At 45.6% G+C, this 21,670-nt stretch overlaps 1 protein-coding gene across 1 annotated transcript in view; it reads right to left on the bottom strand.

Moving 5' to 3' along the window:
* Positions 1-4,374: 4,374 nt before the first annotated feature.
* chd3 (chromodomain helicase DNA binding protein 3) overlaps positions 4,375-21,670 on the bottom strand; it is a 65,378-nt gene continuing 48,082 nt past the window's right edge. The window contains exons 21-40 of the mRNA XM_008122978.3: positions 20,260-20,377; positions 19,816-19,940; positions 18,628-18,859; positions 17,910-18,076; positions 17,570-17,747; positions 16,692-16,757; positions 16,005-16,090; positions 15,265-15,398; positions 12,280-12,424; positions 11,407-11,572; positions 10,597-10,715; positions 10,235-10,388; positions 9,834-9,929; positions 9,476-9,616; positions 9,076-9,184; positions 8,237-8,369; positions 7,716-7,911; positions 6,523-6,686; positions 5,706-5,832; positions 4,375-5,257 (exon numbers count right to left, since the gene is read on the bottom strand). Of these exons, the coding sequence (XP_008121185.1) occupies positions 5,160-5,257; positions 5,706-5,832; positions 6,523-6,686; positions 7,716-7,911; positions 8,237-8,369; positions 9,076-9,184; positions 9,476-9,616; positions 9,834-9,929; positions 10,235-10,388; positions 10,597-10,715; positions 11,407-11,572; positions 12,280-12,424; positions 15,265-15,398; positions 16,005-16,090; positions 16,692-16,757; positions 17,570-17,747; positions 17,910-18,076; positions 18,628-18,859; positions 19,816-19,940; positions 20,260-20,377 (2,754 nt within the window). The 3' untranslated portion in view covers positions 4,375-5,159. The remainder of the gene's footprint in view (positions 5,258-5,705; positions 5,833-6,522; positions 6,687-7,715; positions 7,912-8,236; positions 8,370-9,075; positions 9,185-9,475; positions 9,617-9,833; positions 9,930-10,234; positions 10,389-10,596; positions 10,716-11,406; positions 11,573-12,279; positions 12,425-15,264; positions 15,399-16,004; positions 16,091-16,691; positions 16,758-17,569; positions 17,748-17,909; positions 18,077-18,627; positions 18,860-19,815; positions 19,941-20,259; positions 20,378-21,670) is intronic.

The following is a 21,670-nucleotide window of genomic DNA, read 5'->3' as shown; positions in this document are numbered from 1 at the left end:
ACTCTGACTACACAAATGCTTTAATTTTAAAATCTGCCAGGTAGCACAGGATTCTGCAGATCAGTAAAACCTGCTCAGGTAAATTGGGGATCAGGATAGCTGCTTACTTCTTGAAGAAATACAGATAAGCAACCTGTCTTCCTTCGAGGTCTCTGTGAATCACAAAACTGGGTGACTAGCAAACGTAAGTCATTGGAGGTGGGAGTCATGACATAACAGACCAGCACCATTGGTACAAAAACAAGGTTTATTCGCCGTGAATGATGTACGCATGATAAGAAAACATGTGAACAGTCCCAATGGAAGTCCCAATGGAAGACTGTAGAATGAACCACAGAATACAATGACCAAGCTTCAAATCCAATCTTTCATCAAAAAGATTCTGTAAAATATGCTTGTGTAAAGTTGCACAAAAGAAAACTTTAAAAATTTTCATCCAACTCTCTTCAATTATTGGTGTACCTTATTACACATAGGGTGCTCAATGATTCGCACAAAGCAAGACCATACATTCATATAAGATAAGCATGTGTGGCCAGGATAACCATGAATCTGGCCAGTGAAACATTGCATAGAAAATAAACATGTGAAAACAGCCCCCAAAGTGCCCCAAAGAAGCAAGAGGGGTCATGAAATACAAGATAATAGAACAGAGCAACCCAGGGAAGTATCTTTTAGGGATCAAGCATCCTGGAACAGCGGGTTGTTGACAAGCTGTGTTGGCTGCTTTACTTCAAGGCCCAAGGCCATGGTCATTTGTAATACCTGGTCAGTAAACAGCCATAGATCATCAGTAGGGGATGGAGCATCTATGATTGAGACTCTGTTCCGGTGAACAATCAGGGAAGCAATAGCCTGAGTTGCAGGAATCAGCCTCAGACCCTTGGAGGTGAATAAGGTTCATCGTGCTAATCAAAGAATCCCTATAGACAGAAGGAACTGACCTTGCCAGAGAGTCATAGCCACCTGAAGCATAGAGGGGTCGTTGGGGGCCTCAGAGGTCCAGGTTCTAGAGCACCTTTTTCATGGTGGTGCGGGACTGCCAGGGATGTCTAGGCCATGTGCCAGTGGTGTGGTGACACTAGGGGGGCTTCTGCCCAAACAAGCCGAAGCAGAATGCAACCTCTGGTGAAAGGTGGGCCTGGTTTGTATCAGCTAGACCTCGTAGTTGGTTGAAAGCATTGGCAGGGGGGCTCCAACCACCTCCACAGGCATCAGTCTCTTCACCCTCTGAGGATGGCTCATTGATGTCAGGCCTTCCTTCCAGAGACAAGGTGGGAGAAATCTCTTCAAGGGTTGTCCTTTTGGGCCCCTGGTAAATTAGCAGTTAGGACTGGTGGTTCGGCGTGAGATGCCTGAGATTCGCATTTTTGGCCACTTTCTTGGCTTTTTTCTTCTTGGCCTCATCGGCTTCATAAGCCTCCCCTGGCGTTGGGGGCTTCTCCGGTAAAGGAATAGGTTCCTTGGACTTTTTAAAGTAGGAGATGAAGCCACCTCCTCTGCCAACCTTTTCATAATAGCTTTCATCAAGGACGTCGAGGGAGGGACAGGTTTCCCTGAAGTGGAAGCGGGATTTGGTGTGGAGGAACCTACATTTACTGCTTCAACTCAGTCTGAGACTTTGAGGTCTCCAGATGGTGGGCGGGGTTACTGCCAAAACTTTTTCTGCCTAGTGACTTTAGGTGGTTTCAAATAGTGCAGGCTACCCAATTGTGAGATTCACAGAGACTATGAAGAAGAAAGCTGCTTTTGACTACAACTACCATAAACTCCCAGCTGACATGTTACCAAATGCCTTTCCCAGCATCAGCAGTTTCCAAATTATTTGCTAGCAGTGCTGCTCTATAGTGATCAGGGGACCATGACTCCATAATAAAGAAATGCAGAAAAAGCCAAGTCTTCAACATCCTTGGGTGGTGCAACTCTACACGAGCACTGGCATTCAAACACAGAACTATCCTCATGAAATTAACTCAGTCATTTTCAGGGAAATGAAACTGAAAAGACTAGGCAAAACTGGATAGATGGAGATACTCCTATACCTGTGCAGATGGTATTCTGCTCTCTCCTGTCTGAAACAAAATGAAAGAAAATCTTCCCTGAAGGTTTTGCTACCACCTACTGGCAGGAGATTTACCAGCTACGTAAACCCCACTTCCCTTTTCCACTAGATGGTTTTCTATTTTGCTGGGGTAGCATGCAAAAGCAGAATATTCTTATTTCCACCTGTCCTCCACCTCATAAAGAATGTCCACCATCCACTATGTTAAAAACCCATGTGTTTCTTGCTGGTATGTCTTCCTTTTCCTTTGGCATTGTGCAGCACCCCTATGTGTCATCCAGGTTCAAGAAGCCTGACTGGATTTTAATTCCTGTATTCTAAATGAAACCAGCAGTTCATTTTTATTCCAGTGCCTTGGAGCTGGTCTTCTTGTACTTTCTAAACATGCCATTGCACATGGAGGGTGCTCTATAAATATGCTAATAATATTTCCCTAAAACGGCTGACACTGTCAAGGATACTTTGCCGCAGAATCAGGTGCTGTGAGGCATCATGAGCGACAAAGGTTAGCTGGATCAGTCAACATCATGCCCTAAAACTGTGTTTAGATTATCCCTTCAAATGACATTGTGTCTATATTCGCTGTGAACTCATCTGCAAATTTAGATATCCTTTTTCAGTCCTGTTTGATATTGCTAGTCATAAGGACATCTGAATTCAAGGATCATAATAAAAATTTTATTTCTGCACTAGAAGAACAGATGTTCGTATCCAATCTTTGAACCTTTATTTGGGCCTGGAAGTCCTGTTACATCTGTACCACTCTTGCAAAAGGAATAATTTCTGAGTGAATTTAAATTGAATGCCAGCTGTCCATCCACAAACACAGCCATGTATGTCTCAATCACCGAGAACACAAATTGCAAAAATGAGAATGGCTGCCAAAATTGAGGCACTCCCACTAACAGAAGCACAAGTTTATGGCACACCACCAGCTACCGTTTCATAATTTTGCACCTGAACAAATATGCTTTAGATCAGGGGTCCCCAAACTTTTTAAACAGGGGGCCGGTTCACAATCCTTCGGACTGTTGGAGGGCCGGACTATAGTTGGCCACCGAGCAATAATAATAATAATAATAATAATAATAATAATAATAATAATAATAATAATAATAATAATAAATCCAGCATATCTATCTTGTTTGCTGTGTCATACAATAAAATAACAACAACAACAACAACAACAACAACAACAATAAAAGAGGGTTGGAAGAGACCCTTTTGGCCATTGAGTCCAATCCCCTTCTGCCTTTGTGCACCGAAAGCACAAGCAAAGCATCCCTGACAGATGGCCACCCAGCCTCAATGTTGATAATAATAATAATAATAATAATAATAATAATATATAGGGTTGGAAGAGACCCCTTGGGCCATTAAGTCCAACCCCCTTTTGCCTTTGTGCACCAAAAGCACAAACAAAGTACTTCTGACAGATGGCAACCCAGCCTCAATGTTAATAATAATAATAATAATAATGGTAATTTTGTGATATGAAATCCAGCATATCTATCTTGTTTGCTGAGTCATAAAATATAATAATAATAATAATAATATTAATAATAATAATAATAATAATAATAATGTAAAGAGGGTTGGAAGAGACCCTTTGGGCCATTGAGTCCAATCCCCTTCTGCCTTTGTGCACCGAAAGCACAAGCAAAGTACCCCTGACAGATGGCCACCCAGCCTCAATGTTAATAATAATAATAATAATAATAATAATAATAATAATAATAATGTAATTTTGTGATATGAAATCCAGCATATCTATCTTGTTTGCTGTGTCATATATAATAATATAATAATAATAATAATAATAATAATAATAATAATAATAATAATAATGGTTGTAAGAGAAGAAGAGACCCCTTGGGTCATTTAGTCTAACCCCCTTCTGCCCTTGTGCCATGGGGGCCGGATAAATGGCTTCGATGGGCCGCATCCGGCCCCCGGGCCTTAGTTTGGGGACCCCTGCTTTAGATGATTCAAAATGAAGAGAAAGAAAGGAGGGACTCTGCCAAACACTTATTTTTCTCTTTCAAAACCTGGAAGCTTCCAGAAGGATGGCTCCTAGAGCTAACAACCAAAAGATGCCGTGCAGTTATTCTCCCTCCACCCACATAAAAAGAAACCTTTTTTGGAAGCATGAACAAAGGCTTGAGAAAATATATGAATGGTAGGAAAAGAGGAAGAGAATGCCATGACATCTGTAAATCTATATGAATGAAACCAAGCTGGGCGACTGCACTGTAGAGGTTTTGTCTGGAGGCTCCCCACCACCCACACAAAGGAGGCATAACACAGCGGGGTTATGTAGCCAAGGAAACGGCCTTTATTCGGCAAGGCTTAAACAAGAAGTGACTTGAGATTCAGCAACAAACGCAGGAGTGCAGCTTGGCCCTGCAACTGCCTCTTCCCCACCCCTCAAAAAGGCCCAATTCCAAGAATGGCGGAAGGGTATGAGGCACCCCCTCCCCTTTGACTCCCCCAGACGGCTTTATGGGGTCCTCACACCGCTGCGTTCTTCTTCTTTGCACACCGCTAGGGAGTATGTCCCCCTCCTATGTCCACCCCATGATCGCCCACAGAGAGTTCAAACACAAGTGGGAAGGGGGTATTTCTCAAACATAAAGGATGAGTGTGTATACATTATATATATATTCATATTTATAGAGTCACTTGGCAGCGCTTCCCAAAGATCCAGCACTGCTGGGGGCCAAGGGCACAAGGCCAGGTTGCCCCCTTCCCCTCCTGTCACAGGCAGGACACCCAAAAGATGGAGCCCCAGGAGACCTGTGGTTCCAATTTCATCCCCGTTCCTCCTTTTCCAGCTCACAATGGAAATGGTGTCTCCTGACCCCCAAACTTTGCTCCGGTTGATGAGACCACCTCCCCAAACCCAAGAAGAGAAAATTGAGGGGCAACAAAATTAAGCCAAGGGGAGCCGAGGTGGGTGTCACTGACCCACGCTCCCCCCAAGGCAAAGCCATCAAGGTGGTCAGGAAATAAAAAAGCGGAGAGGCTGGAGGGGAGTGTGTCCTTTCTGCCAAAGGCAGGACCTGTCCAGAAGTGACCAGGCAGGCCAGGCGGCCTCTCAGTCGTCTATGCAAATCACCTCCCCGCTCTTCGCCTCCTTCTTCTCCAGGCTCTCACCTTCTTTCTCCTTCTTCACAATCACAGGAGGGCCGTTGGCTGCAATGACATGGGGAGTGGGGAGGGAAAGAGCCAGGTTAGCTAGAAATGGGGCTTGGACCTCCCCACCTTTGGTGCACCCCCCCCCCCCCCAATTTCTCAGCATCCGGGCTTCAAGCAGAAGCAAACTTTTGAAGGTCATTATCACATTTTATTGTGCTTGCTTTATTCTGCTCCCTTTGGGGCTTTGACCCTGGCATAACTGTTTGCTTGTTTTATAAAAGAACTTAAGGAAGAAATGGATTTGACATCTAAAACCAAAAGAGCTGCCGTTTGAGTACTTCAGATGGACCAAAAGCAGGAACTGACAGTAGTTGAATGGCTTCCAAAGGCTTTGCACCAGGAGGTAGGCCTGCAGCTCCCAGAATTCCTCACCATTGTCTATGCCTGACCAATTCTTTGTGCAGGCACAGTCATCCCAACATGGTTTGTCCCCAATCCAACTAACCTGTGATGAAGGAGCCGGTGGGCATTTGGCTGTAGTTGGCGCCCATGGTGGGCAGTGCCCCACCAGGAGTGGCACCAAAAGAACTTCCAAAGGTGGGAGGAGTGGCATATGGTCCGGGTGGGAAGGCCTGTGAAGTGGGAAAAGAAAGGAAAGGGGGCCTTTGAGTTCTAAATACAATACAGGGAGAAAACAATCCACAGCAGAAACCAGCAAGCCCATCCAGAAGGAAAAAGAGCATTGTGGGCACTCTGGTCGTCAGCCACTTTGCGGTCAGCTACAGATAACCAGGAATTCAGTGCCAATAAGTGTCCAAATCTCACTTGTCCTTTACCATCAGAAGCCCTCTTTGGTTTCTAGACTACTTGCATAGGAAAGAAAACTCCTTTCACAATCAGAATGGAAGCAGAGCGGAGCAGTCAAGTGGTGTTACATTGCTCTGCCACTTCTCTTGAGAAAAGAGAGGGATAGATGCCTTTTCTCAAGGGTAGTGGCAGAGCAATGTAACATCACTTGACTTCTCCACTCTGCTTCCATTCTGGTTGTGGAAGGAGTTTTCTTTCCTATGTCACTAGTGCCTTCTGAGAGGGCTAGCAGTCCACTCTTCCATGCAGGTTGCAGCAGGGGCTTCTCTTCCTAGGGAACACGTATGAAAACAAGCTCATGATCATTATAGCCCTTTTTACAGATGATTCATGGGCAGACATATACTTTTTTAAAAGGCATTTTTGTTTCAGGCTGTGACCAGAAGGAAGACATGAGTTTGATTCTGCCTATCCACACCCTTTCAAGTGATCTCATTAGAAGAGTGTAAGGTTACCGGAGCAGTTTGAGTCTCATTCCCTTTGCTTGCCAAGCGGCTAAGGATGCTGCGTTCGGACATCTGGAGGCGAGCGGCAATCGGAGGGATGCGGGAGAGCGTGGCGGGCAGGCGGGTCACGTCCGCCTTCATGTCGCTGAGAAGCTCCTCCAACTGGTTCAGCACTGGTGCGCCAGCAGGAAAGAAATAGGGAGAAAAAGAAACCAAAATCTTTTATTAGAGCAGAGCCCAAGTTTGCGGGTGACATCTCCTGACACCCAAGGCCCCCCGTTGGCAAGACTACTGTAAAAAAATATTATTGCATTGAGTATATGGGATGCGGGACATTTGCTCCCAAGACATTCTTTAAGGAGCAAAAGCAATGGCCAGACATTCTCTTTTCCCACTAATGATGGAGGAGGCCCATTCTTTCCATTACTAAAAACAAAGTGTCCCATAGGGGTGCAAAGCATTAAAGACTCTACATTACTCTGCATGGAAGCAGGGAGATGAATTCATTTTAGGATACTAAACACAAAAGATACTCACATGGTATTTGTGTCAGGGGAGGGGGGACGCATGAAGAAACTCACAGGGAAACAGACCAGAAATATGGTAAGAAATGCACCAGAGATATGCAAGTAGTGAAATACATCAGAAGTGTTCACATGGCACTTGGAAAGGGAAAAATGTCAACCGGTGCTACTCACACAAGACTCACTGGAGAAATGCACAAGAGATGCTAAAAGGACATTGAGCCAGATGTCCCAGAAGTACTCTATGTATAACTAGAGTGTTTCCTGGGGAAGTTTTCTTTTTTAAGGATACATCAAAAGCATTGAAGATGGTAAAAAGAGATACTTGGGTATTCCACAGTCACATCAAAAGATACTCCATGAAGTAAGCAGCAGACATGCTTGGCAAGGGGAAGGGGGAGATGTTAAGAAGATAAAAAGAGGCATTGAGGATGCTCAGCCGGCAGATACGGTACTCAAAAGAGACTTGTGGGACACTTCATAGATAGACCAAAGCAGATACACGAAAGATACACAGAGCAGGATCAAGGAGACAACCGAACACAGCGGCTTTTCTGATCACAACCGCACTTTAATGGATTTCAGAGTATGGTACAGAAGGATGCAGCACAGGTTTGCGAAGGGGAGGGCATTACGTGGACTGTCCTCTCCGGGTCCGCCTACCCGCCCGCCTCTTACCCTTGTGCAGGACGGCGTTGGCAGGCTTGTTGCCGGCCAGAGATTCCTTGGACAAGTGCTGGTGGCTCTCGGCCAGACACTCCACCTCGGCAAAGCGGGTGTTGAGGGCCATGGCTGGGTGGCTGGGGTCCTGTGTCATGTTCAGGTAGGCCGCCCTGCGCAGCTGCTCCTCAATCACCAAGGCTTGTTCCAGGAGCTGAGAGAAGACAGGGCAAGAGTGGGAAGGGAGGTCAGGTCTCTTCAAAAGGGCCACTTTACTCCATCAAAGCAGGACAAGAGACCCAGCCATTCCCTCAGTTCAATGGGGAGACCAACAATTTTTGACTCATTGAACGGTTCTCATTCCAGCAAAAATACTGTTGTCTGAGGATTGGACTATGACTCTGGAGATCAGGGTTCATATCACTGCTCAGCCAATGAAGCCCTCTGGGTGAACTTGGGAAGTTACATCCTCTTAACCTTAGAGGAAGTCAAAGGCAAACCAGGCCTATATCCCTGAAGTCTTATCTTATCCTCCGCACCTTAAACCTTCTGGCAAGAAACTTATTCTTCATCTCCAAGAAGTTGCCCTTATTGGCTTCAGTCTTAAAAGGTTCATTGATGATGGCAAACTGGTTGTCATTCTGGATGTCCTGCCAGCGTGCGTAACCGTGACTGTAGAGCAGGACAGAGGAGTTAAGGAAGGTCCACTATAGCAAAGAGCCCACTGCTCCCTCCCTGCCACAAAGTTAGGCAGAGATACAAAGAACACAAATAGTCATAATTCTCTGCCCTCAGCTACATAACTATGGATTGCCTGAGGTCTACGTTTTTCAGCCTTGAGTTTCAAGATCTTTTTAAAGCTACAGATGAGTAAACCATTTGCTATCTGGGTGCCTGTTGCAGCTTACACTCCCCTCCTCTAATGGTCCTACAAGTAAGGAGGCTGTATTTAAGTTCGTGTACCAAAATAGTTGGACAAAATGTGGTCTTTGAGTCTTTCAAAACTTCTCCAGTAACCTGTTTCAACTCTTTGACTAAACACAAGTCATATTCCATTTGAAGGATGAAGGAAGCTGCTGGGTCCTGTTGCCAACCTATCAAATGTTGGCACCCCCCCCCCCCCCAAAAAGTGGCATGTGCACAGCAGACTTGGCTGGCATTTAATGGCTTTTCTCCCACCCCTGGATTAAGTACTGATGCACAATTTCTGGTGCTCATCTCTTTATTCTATCTCATGTTCATGAGGTTTATTCCCTTGGAAGTAAATGCCTCCCTTATTCCAAGAAGGGGTCCATGAGATGGAGCTAGTTTAACCTCCTGCCTTGGAGTCACCACACACTTTCTCTCCACACAGAAAGAGCGCTTGGTCAAAGGATACAGGACTATGCCAGCCAGCAGCCAGTAATCATGTCGCCGGTGCCAGATCTCATTCAGCCTACTGGAGGAGATGGCCGCTCGCTCCTCGTTCTGCCACAAGGTGTGGAGTTCTGGGGGAAAGGGTCACTTTTTAATAGTGTCTTCCCTCCCCCCCCCCCCCCAAGCAAACTAAATGTCATGCCACTCTCTGCTAGGTGCATTGGCAGTTATTGTCTCAAGCGACAGAAATTGGAACTTAATGAAATAAAACACGACTTCTCCGAAACCCAAAAAAGAAAGAGAACTTATTTCCTTTGGTAACCCCACAGGTTGCTGTGACTTGTGGGGATGCACAATTCACTTGCCCCCTTGCTTCAGTCCTCTCCACTCCCAGCACTGAGGGCCCAAGGGCTGCCACCTACCCGTAAAGCCGCCATCAGCGATGTTGAACATGAACCGGGGTTTCTCTGTCTTTTCCTCCTTCTTGCCATTGTTCCGGCTCTCATCTTTGATGCTGCTAGCTCTGAGGTCTTTTCCTGGCTCCCTCTCGCCTTTCGGCTCTTCTTTTAAAAGGGAAAATTGGAAAATGTGAAGGAAACCAAGGCCACCACGTCCCATTTTCCCCACCTCTTCCTGTTGCCCACCTCCACTGAAGACTTCTTCACTACTTAAGACACATTCTAATACCTACCTCCCGCCTCAAAGTCATGAGGAAGCACAAAACTCTGAAAAATTACATTTTTGAATGCTGACTTTCGAACACACACACAAACATATTACCTTTCTTCACCTCCTGCATTTCCCCCTCAGCCTTCTCTTTACTCTCGTCATTCTCTGGGGGTTTCTCATCTGCGACAGGTTTCTCTGAATCAACATCTGGAATTTGGCAAAAATTTTAAAAAATGATGGAAATAGGACCATGGAGATAAGGAACAGTTAGGAAAGAAGTTCTCTTGCTTTAAAGATACCTTTTTTTGTCCCCTATTGAACCGGCCCTGCACCTATGCCACAACCATTATGCAGACACAACCAGCTTTGCACGTCGCCATCATAGCATTCATTAAAAAATAGCAAAACATCATATTTTCTGCACTTACCAAGAAAAGATTGTTTTCTGCACTGAGATCTGGCCTCCCCCAACCTCTGTTTGTTTGTTTAATATATACATAGTATATTTTTACCCATTTTTTCTTTCTCTTCCTTGATGGGAGGCTCAGCTTCTGGCTCCTTCTCCCCAGGGGCCACCGATCCCTCCTCCTCAGGCTTTTTTAATGATTCCAGCTCCATTTTTTCACCTGAGAATGTGGCACCAATGGTCTGTTCAGGGACTGAAGGCTGGGAAAGGCAAAACAGAGGGACTTTAGAAAGCCCAGACCAGGGATGCAACCTCCAGCTGTAAAATCACACAGCAGATGCTGAAAGCCTTCAGGAATGGTTTCCAGCAGTTTTTGAGCCACTAACGCCTTGCGAGGTAATCCCAAGGGGCACTGAAGAGGATTTCCCACAAGGGGCCCCTAGTGCACCCCTCTCGCCCGGCACCAACCTCTATCTCCATCTTCTCGCCTCCCTTGGCTTCCTTCTCCAGCTTCTCATCTTTGGCCTCTGAATCTTCCCTTTCTGCCAGGACCCCTCCGTCCCCTTTATCACTCGGAGCCGGGGTTGCTGATGAGAGGGAGACCATCATCATCCACCTCTGTTTCTCCAAATACAAGTTTCCTTACAATCTGCTATACTTTAGGACAGGCATGGGCAAACTTCGGCCCTCCAGGTGTTCTGGACTTGAACTCCCACAATTCTTAACAGCCAGTAGTAGTAGCAGTAATAATAACAACACCAACAACTTTATTTTTGTACCCTGCCTCCATCTCCCCAAAGGGACTCGGGGCAGTTAACATGGAGCCAAGCCCAAACAATTACAATAAAACAAAACAAAATACATACAAGACACACGACAACATCCAGTAAAAAAGCTTATACAATAACATAGTGAAACAAAACATAATAACAGTAACAGAACAAAACAATAAAAAAAATTAAACGAGGGCAATCTGGGCCAAAGTGCGAGGCATGAAAATTGTAAAACCCATGGGTGAGGGTAGATAAATAAAGTGCTGCATTTAGTGGGAAACTTGGGTGGGATAAACAATGAGGTTATTCTCAACTGAGGGATGAGATAAAGTGCATCAGAAAAACAATTGACACTGGGATGGAACCTGACATGGGAATTAGTTATTCATTCTTCAAAAGCACACTGGAAAAGCCGGTAGGTCTCAGGTCTCTGTTAAAAATCATTAGAAGCTAAGGCCACACTGAGGGCTCCCTTCCTTGCTCCCCTTTCCCGGTGGGTGCCTACCTGGCTTGGAGGTGCAAGGCGTATTGGTGCAACTGGGGTCTGGGGTCGTGGTGGAGGTCTTGATGGTGGGGGACGAAGCTCGGGAGGACTTTTTGGAGTCAGCACTGGGGTCTGGCATCAGTTCGGGCATACTCCAGCGCCCATTGATATGTTCAAACTCTTGCACCTATCATGCAAAAAGACACACGTGCCTGCCATCAGACAGCACCTTTGAGCTGAAATGGACAGGGCTGCAGAAAGAAACCATCAGACAGAAAGAGAAGGAACTATGGACTCAGACCAGCTTTTGTAGGAAGGATTCCACAAACACAGTGACTCTGATGATTTGAACATGCACACAGAATTCAGAGGTACAAATTAAAAGGATAATTATTCAGGGCATGCTAACAGCCTCTAAGCTAATGAATACTCTGCATTATCCTCTCTTTTCAGGTTGAAAAAAAAATTAATTCCACAATTCATTCCCCTTAGAGCAGGCATGGGCAAACTTGGGCCCTCCGGGTGTTTTGGACTTCAACTCCCACCATTCTTGGCCTCAGGCCCTTTCCTTTTCCCCCTCAGCCGCTTAAGCGGCTGAGGGGGAAAAGGAAGGGTCCTGAGACCAGGAATGGTGGGAGGTGAAGTCCAAAACATCTGGAGGGTTAAAGTTTGTCCATGCCTGCCTTAGAGCATACTTTGTGGCCATCCAGATATTCCTAGTCTGCAACTCACAAGAAAAACAGCCAGAACAAATGGGAGATGCAGTCCAACAGTGTACAGAGAACAGATTCCCATCCCTGCCTGATAAGCCACACTGACATCCATGCAACTCAATTGAAAAGACCACCAGATGGTTAATGCATCTCTTTCATGCCCAATGATCGGATCGCATACCTTTTTCTTCACGAGAGACATGACGCCTATCCGGGTCAGGACCTGCTGCCTTGAGAGCCCTTCCCTGGGCACCCCATCCGCAAAAGTCTCCGAACCGTCTGCCCCAGGCTCACAGAGATGCCTCATGAACAGAGAGACATATGCCCTGCAGAAATATAACGTCCAAGAGCTGAGTGAAGGCTTTTGCAAGCCAAAAGCGCACCAAAGATGAGACCCTGCCCAATTCCCCTATCTATAAGTTGGAAAGTAGCAGAACTCTCCTATGGGAATCACATAAACCATTTGGGACATTATCATTTTTTTTAAGGTGAGTAAAAGTGGGACAGAGATGGGCAGGTTGCTCACCTGCAACTGTATTTCTTCAAGTAGTCATCTGTGAATTCACACAAATGGGTAATCTATGGCCTAGGAACTGAGGGGTTTCAACGGCAACCAGGCTTTATATAGTCTCATTTCTGCCTAGTGATTCTAGGCAGAAGGTTCCGAACAGTGCTCTGCGCTTGCACAGATTATCCAATTTTGCAATTCACAGATACATTTATGCCTGGATTAGAAAAAGTGGGCAGATAGAGGTGTTTTGTACTATTTTATGATATTAAAACTGATTTAACCAAAGACATTGAGTGGTAAATTATTCAGAATACATCTTAGTGTTCATGTGGCCCGCCCTTGTTATATTGCTTTCTTGACTTTGTGTTGTACTGCACATTATTATCTATTGTATTGTTTAATTGTATTTTGATATGTTTTTTTTTAAATATTTTGTTATATTGTATTGTCCTGGGCACGGCCCCATGTAAGCCGCCCCGAGTCCCCGTTGGGGAGATGGTGGCAGGGTATAAATCAAGTTTTATTATTATTATTATTATTGTTATTATTACATCTGATACAGTTTTTATGTAGAGCTCAATGCCACAAATTATGTGATGGCTTCCAACCTTTAAAAAGTGGTAGACTACAACTTCTGAGGAAATTGAAGGGAGAATCCCAAGTACAGACTCCCACCTTAAACACCGGAGCCCCCGATGGTGTAGTGGACTAAAGCCTTGTGACTTGAAGGTTGGGTTGCTGACCTGAAAGCTGCCAGGTTTGAATCCCACCTGGGGAGAGTGCGGATGAGCTCCCTCTATCAGCTCCAGCTCCATGCGGGGACATGAGAGAAGCCTCCCATAAGGATGGTAAAAACATCAAAACATCCGGGCGTCCCCTGGGCAACGTCCTTGCAGACGGCCAATTCTCTCACTCCAGAAGCAACTCAAGTTGCTCCTGACACACAAAAAAACCCCTCAAACACCCCCAAAATGGAGGCCATAATTCACAAACCTTTCCCCTCTGCACTAGTTTGCCATCAGAGTTTCTTGTCTCGTCTTCAGATGGTGAGCGCAAGGCTGTGTAGCTGTGGGCCAGCTGGGCAGAAGCCATGCCTCGGGCTCCCCAATATGCTTGGCTACAGCCCCCCTTTGCTGAGGGGTTGTTCTGTGTCTGCATGAGGGAGGGAGGGTCACTGCTTCACCTCACACTCCAGGAAAGACAGACAGAGAAATGCCTGCAGAGAGCACCTCAGATGAGTAAGAACTGTCATCACTTGGCAACTAAAGCAGGGAAGCTAATCTGCCCATTCCATTCCGAGGGAACAGGCTTGACTCCAGTAAAGGCCCTCCTTCGTTCAGCAGCCGACAAAGCCAAATTTGTCACCATAACAGCTCAGACAGATAATCTGCTCTCTAAGACTTTGACGTTTTATATTATTCTTGCTGTTTATGCAAACTAGGGGGAGGATGCTGAAAGCCTCTCCAGCTTCAGAGATTTTATGGCATGCTTATCTCTGCAATGAGAATCCTGAAACTATGTCATTCCTTATATTTTTTTTAAAAATAAGGTTTTGTGGGATCTTGTTTTTTGTGCTCCTTTGCTAGGGCTGGCATCTTGTTAGTCGCATATGTGGACATTAAGTCACTCTTATGCAATCTATCACTTTTTTAGGTGATGCAAACAATAATAATGATGATGATGATGATGATAATAATAATAATAATAATAATAATAATAATAATAATAATAAGTCCTAATCACTTGGGAAGTGTTCGACTTGTGATTTTGTGATACAAAATCCAACATATATATCTTGTTTGCTGTGTCATACTCTGTCTTTGTGTCAGTAATAATTATAATAATATACTTTATTTATATTCTGCTCTATTGCCCTGAAGGGACTCAGGGTGGATTACAGAACATACATATGGCAAGCATTCAATGCCATTATACAGTTAACAAGGACAGACAATAAACAGACAGGCGGTAAAGGCATTTCCCATCTTAGTTTTGGCATCTTGGAGGCTGAGCTCAACTCCGGCCATGGAGGGGTGCTGTCGCTCCATCTTCCATGCCGAGGAGCTTTGTCATCCTTAGATATGCTCCTGATTGATGTCTTTAAGGGTGTCTTTATTACTTCCCCACTAAAAGTGGTACTTATTTATCTACTTGCATTTCTGCTTTCGATCTGCTAGGTGGGCAGGGAGCTGGGGCTAACGGCGGGTACTCACCCCAAGCCAGGCTTGAATTGCTGACCTTTTGATCGGCAGGATTTTTCTGCAGCTAGCGGTTTAGCCTGCTTTGCTAAGCCCAGCCCCAGACTGGCATTCTCTTTGTCCTGTTATTGAGGCTAACCTTGGCCATCAGTATTATTATTATTATTATTATTATTATTATTATTATTATTATTATTATTATTATTATTATATGTATACCCCATTGTACCTTCCCAAAGGGGACTCAAAGCAGCTTGCTGTAAAAGCATTGGTGTAAAATGAATGGCCAACTATGCCGTGGTTCTGCATGGGATCTACTACAAAACACTAAAACATAAAGGATTCTGGCCTAGAATTATGGAAATTGTATCGTGCTATAGCTGCCCTCTAAGATGACTCCCAAGGCTACTTCCGGAACACATGCTCAAAGAATACACATCTCATACAGAGGACATACTTAAATTCTTTCTCAGTTTTGCCCCGCAAATCCCGGACCAGCCACTGGGAGGTGAAGGCGTCCTGGGGAGGCATGCCCCAGCGCATGACAGCATTCAGGAAGGCCTTGCGTTGACGGGTGTTGAAGCCCAGCACCTAAAGAGGAAGCAGAAAGGAACAGAATCAGGGCCCCAAATGTCAGCAACAGAACTACAATATTGATTCTACCCCATTTGCTAGAAATCCCAGTATAACTAGCAAGAGGGACAAGCTTGACAAGAAAGGTGGGACTTACCCACCTTTCAAACAGGAATGTAACAATCCCCTTATGAGTATACAAAATAGGCCCAAAAGCACCAGATCCCATCTGATCTTGGAAGCTAAGCAGAATCTCGTTAGTACTTGGAGGGGAGACTATATTTCAGAGGAAGGCAATGGCAAGCAACCTATGAGTATTCCTTCCATAAGAAAAACCTCAAAAAATATGGGGTTGCTATAAATTGAAAGGTGACCTGAAGGAAGGCACTCTTGCACTTGCATGCACGCGCATACCCACAATACCCAGAGCTCAGAAATGTTACCTTTTGGATCACATCCCCCAAAATCCCAATCAGGGCACCTCAAAATAAAAGGTTTCAAGTACCTGTGCCCATCCCAAAACACCACAAACTTTTTCACACTACTTTTGGAGGAGGGGAGCCAAACCAGTCACCCTCCAGCCACACCATTTGCAGGCCGCCCGCCAGAGCTGTGCCCTCTCACCTCAATGTTCCCACCGACCCGTGCCAGGAGAGGAGGGAGCGGCTTGTCCTTCTCGTTCCGAAGCTGCCGCCTGGACTGTCTGCGACCTTGGCGTGTAGAGCGAGAGACGAGAGACTGACAATTAAAGTCCTTCACTGCTCCTGCAGCATCAGCCAGACATGGCCAGGTGCCCAGAAAGCCTCCACCTGCCTTGGCAAGCCCCCCATGCCCGCAAGCCCAAGACCACAGGCTCCTTTAGCCAAGGAAAGCCAGGACACGAGCCCAGTTTCCAAGCAGGGCTGATAGGGAGGGATGGCCACATTCCCAGAAAAGACAAGTGCAGCAGGTTGATTTCACAGAAAGCAACCTCCCAAATAACACAAAGGGATGCTACCAGGAAAGAGAGGTCCCATCCTAAGCGGGATGCAGCAAGAGCCCTGGCCAAACCTCATTGATACAAACAATATAGAGTTCGTGGCCTTTAGAAAACACTGCAGGCAAAGCAAGCATGGTCTCTTCTCCCAGGCTAGAACGCTAGCATCTTGTTGGTTCCCGTTCTCTGCTTGGCAGAAGTTCTCATGCTGTGTGGACTAAAGGCGCAGTAGGCAGGAGAGTCCCCTCCCCAAAGCAAAAGGTTGGGCCCCTGCAGCCCTACGGCCCCTTCAAGTCCACAGCACAAAAGAGAGACAAGGGAAACAAGGCCCTCACCTTCTGGCCTCTCGTCAAAGTCTTCGTCCTCCTCTTCAGAGCCCACCGAATACTCAGACTGATTGTCTGAAAGAGGATGGCGTCAGTTTGCAAGCAGCACCAAACTGTTCGCTTGTTAAATGCTTCATCCCTCCTCTTTCAGCCCCCCGCAACAGCTCAATGGAGCTGCACCCAAGGCAGCAGGGTTTCACCACTTTGGGGCAAACTGCTGAAGACATTAGAATCCTTAAATTCCTGAAACACCTGCCCAATGGCCAAATATATGACCAAGCAGCCATGGTATTTCCAAGAATCCCTCCACTGCATGATTGGAAGATACCGTCTGCCACATTTAACACCATTTTATTTCATTTGAAGGCTTCTAGTTTTACAAGAGGCTCCTTCTTTGGAAGGCTTTAAACAGAGACTTGATGGCCATCTGTCAGGGGTGCTTTGACTGTGCTTTTCCTGCATGGCAAGGGGCTGGAATGGATGACTCTGTGGTTTCTTCTAAGATTGGGTATTGGGGACAATTCAGCAGAGTGTACATACTTCAGCACAGACTAAATATCTGCCAGTGGAGTTACATTACGCAACCCCTATAGTGACCATCAAGGAAGCCCAATATGGTCAATGCACATGGCTGACAACCCACTGAGCAACTTAAATGCACAGCACGCATTCACACACTACCATGTGCTGCGTGCACATTGGTCCCACATACGTATGCTGCTTCAGCTGTGTTGTGCGCTATTGAAAAGTCAACTACAACATTACACCTGTAGTCTCACTATCAGGATGCCAGCCTCTGCTCCCCCAGAGATTGAGACCTATTTGTCCCTGGTCCAGTGGCACCAAGCCATGCTCCTATCCTCCCAAGGGAGCCATTCAGTGCTGACCTTGGTCCTCCTGGGCGGCATCGTTGTAGTTGACTTGTTTGCGCACCCTCTTCCCTTTCCCCAGGTTGCGAGCCAAGTCTTCCTGCTGCTGCTCATAATGGTGCCGCAAGAGCTTCTCCCAGTAGTCGGGGTCCACGTTCTCCTCCTGCTTGATGATCTCCCGCTCAATCTCCTCAATCTGAAGGGATCAGAAAAGGCCAGACCATGAGACACACTTCCTGGCCCAAATTGCGGTCATTCTAGAACATATGTACATGTGAACTTCCCAAACTTCAGCTCTGGAGCAGATCATTCCTGCCACAGGGACCACCAACTTTGACGTCTCCCCGTTCCAACTGACCTTGTCCTCCTCCCGAACCACATACTGTGCCACTTTGAAGGAGCTGAGGTATTCGTTCATGTTCTGAACATCGGCATCGTCTGTGGCGTCCTGGTTACGGTCCAAGAGCCGGGCAATAGCTTCATTGTCATAGTGGATGACACTGCTGTCTTCGTCTTTGTTTTCCCCTACAACAAGTTTGGGAGTGAGGAGAGAAGAGAAAAGCCAGGATAAAAGAGCAGAGCTGGGTCTTGGGAGATTTCCTGTCCCAAAACAAATGAGAATCTGTGTGATCCATAGATTCCAATTCCAGTCCATGTTGTGGTGCAACAAGCGGTTCATTCACAATGCATTTTACATTCCCATGACTGGCTGGAATCATGACATAGCTGCATCAGATTTTATAGGATAACAGCAATGATCCACTTGAAAAGTTTGGTTGAAGTGTTAGTTATTTTTCTTATCACTCCATCAAATCAAAAGGTCACAAATCTCTATTGCGGGATCCTATACTTGTAACTAAGACTCCTATCTTGATGAAAAAGTGGCCAGCCTAGGCATGGGTGAACTTCAGCTCTCCAGGGTGTTCTGAACGCCAACTCCCACAATTCCTAACAGCCGGTAGGACTTAAATTTACCCATGCCAGTGCTAGATTCCTGCAGCCAATTCTAGTTGGGTCTGCCCTTGAAGAAGACAAGTTTAGCTACTCTCTGATTCCAAATGCAACAGACTCCTCACCCTCGTTTTCGTCTTTGAAGAGTTCCTCGGTGCCGAACTTGAGGATATCATCCAGCTCCTGCTTGGACATGCTCCCTGACTTGGAGCCCAGTCCGGGGCGGACCACCAAGTGCGTCAGCATCATCTTGCGCTTGGCCACCTGAGTAATCCGCTCCTCCACTGAGGCTCGCGTCACAAAGCGGTAGATCATCACCTTGTTCGCCTGGCCAATACGATGGGCTCGGCTGAAGGCCTAAAAGCAAATTGGGGAGCAGGGAAAAAACCCAAGACATTTAAATAAGGATGCAATCAGGCAAAGGAAGGAAGGAAGTTTTTAAAGATCAAGTAAAAAGGGTGCTGTGGTTTTAAGCTATATGAATAGGTATTAAATTTGTTTTATTTATAATACTGAGTTACTGTGAGTTTTCCATGCTATCTGGCCATGTTCCAGAAGCATTCTCTCCTGACGTTTTGTCTGCATCTATGGCAGGTATCCTCAGAGGTTATGAGGTCTGCTGGAATCTAGGCAAGTGGGGTTTATATATCTGTGGAATGTTCAGGGTGGGAGAAAGAACTCTTGTCTGTTTGAGGTAAGTGTGAATGTTTCAATTGGCCACCTTGATTAGCATTGAATAGCTTTTCAGTTTCAAAGCCTGGCTGCTTCCTGCCTAGAGGAATCCTTTGTTGGAATGTGTTAGCTGGCCCTGATTGTTTCCTATCTGGAATTCCCTTTTTTCCCTAATGTTGTTCATTATTTGCTGTCCTGATTTTAGAGTTCTTTACTTAAATAAAGTAAATAAAGGCCATTTAATGCTCATCAAGCTGGCCAATTGCAACATTCACACTTGCCTCAAATAGACAAGAGTTATTTCACGCACCCTGCCATAGATGTAGGTGAATACTTCTGGAACATGGCCATACAGCCCAGAAACTCACAGCAACCCAGTGATTCTGGCAATGAAAGCCTTCGACAACACATTTTTAATATTGTTAGTATGGCACAATATAAAAAGAGACCAGAGAAAGGATCAGGGTGTGGTTTCCAGTATTGTCATGGCTTTGGAGAAAGAGATGTAAGAGTTATGGAAGATGACAAGTTTGAGAAGATACAACTGTCATTGCTAAACAAAAACTGACATTACTAAACAAAAGTACATGAGTGCCGTCCACCTATTCATAAACACGAATCCAAGAAGGACTGAAGTCTACCTGGATATCATTGTGAGGGTTCCAGTCTGAATCAAAGATGATAACTGTGTCGGCAGTGGCCAGGTTGATGCCCAAACCACCAGCCCTTGTGGACAGCAGGAAACAGAACTGCTGAGCTCCAGGAGCTGAAAAGGAATGAGGGGCATGATGAGCAAAAGAAAAAGGAAGGCAAATGAATTAGAGAGCTGAAAAAATTACAACTATTCCAATCCGTTTAACCAATTTCCTGGACACCTTCAGCCACTCTCCCTTGTTCAACAAACACAATATGGTTTTGGGAAGGAACTCCTGCTCTGCTTTATCAACCATTTATGCCAGGCATGGGCAAACTTCGGCCCTTCAGGTGTTTTGGACTTCAACTCCCACAATTCCTAACAGCCTTGGAGCTATGAAAGAAGCCCCCCCTAATATCATACATCCGGCCCCAATGCCTTTCATGCTTACCATTAAACCTATCAATTGCTTCTTGCCGCAGGGCCCCTGTGATGCCCCCATCGATCCGCTCATACTTGTATCCTTCATAGTCCAGGAAGTCCTCAAGAAGATCCAGCATTTTTGTCATCTGGAAAATATACCAATGAATGAGATTCAACAAAGGCATATACATATTTCCAACCATCCTGGAATAAATGGGGTGGGGTGGGGGGAGATAACCATTTGTTTTGGGTGAAAGAAAGACATTAAAATTATATGGAAAGCTGAAATACCGTACATGCCATGCTTATTTTCCATCAATTCTACAATTTATTCAATACTTTAAGAATATAAGAAAGTGGATAATACAATTGTGTGTACTAAGTGACATAACATCTGCTTTATTTTGAATAAATATACATATACTGACTGTGAGACACAGAACAGCTTCTAATATTAAGATATCAAATTTGCTGTTTATTCGTTCAGTCGCTTCCGACTCTTCATGACCTTGTGGACCAGGCCACGCCAGAGCTCCCTGTCGGCCGTGGCCAACCCCAGCTCCTTCAAGGTTAAGTCAGTCACTTTAAGGATACCATCCATCTTGCCCTTGGTCAGCCCATCTTCTTTTCCTTCCATTTTCTCCAGCATCATTATCTTCTCCAAGCTTTCCTGTCTTCTCATTATGTGGCCCAAGTATTTCATCTTTGCCTCTAACATCCTTCCCTCCCGTGAACAGCCGGGCATTATTTCCTAGAGTGGGAGCCCCCACTGGCGCAGTGGATTAAACCCTTGTGCTGGCAGGACTGCTGACTTGAAAGTTGGGTTTGTGACCTGAAGACTGCCGGTTTAAATCCTGGGAGAGTGCGGGTGAGCTCCCTCTGTCAGCTCCAGCTCCCCGTGTGCAGACATGAGAGAAGCCTCCCATAAGGATGGCAAAACATCAAACATCTGGGTGTCCCCTGGGCAACGTCCTTACAGACAGCCAATTCTCTCACACCAGAAGCGATTTGCAATTCCTAAAGTCTCTCCTGACACACACACAAAAATTCCTGGAATATGGACTGGTTGGATCTTCTTGTGGTCTCAGGATTTTCCTCCAACACCACAGTTCAAAAGCGAATATCTTCCTTCGCTCAGCCTTCCTTATGATCCAGCTCTCACAACCATAGGTGACTATGGGGAATACTATTGCTTTAACTATGCGGACCTTCATTGCCAGTGTGATGTCGCTAGTCTTCACTATTTTGTCGAGATTGGTCATTGCTCGCCTCCCAAGAACTCTCATTTCCTGGCTGCAGTCTGTGTCTGTAGTCATCTTCACGCCTAGAAATACAAAGTCTGTCACTGTCTCCACACATGTTTTCTCTCTCTATTTGCCAGTCATCAATCGGTCTGGTTGCCATAATCGTGGTTTTCTTGATGTTTAACTGCAACCCAG

The sequence above is a fragment of the Anolis carolinensis genome, chromosome 6, assembly GCF_035594765.1.
Source record: "Anolis carolinensis isolate JA03-04 chromosome 6, rAnoCar3.1.pri, whole genome shotgun sequence".
NCBI lineage: Eukaryota > Metazoa > Chordata > Lepidosauria > Squamata > Dactyloidae > Anolis > Anolis carolinensis.
The sequence above is the reverse complement of the archived record's forward strand: the minus strand, read 5'-3'. Positions and strand labels throughout refer to the sequence as shown.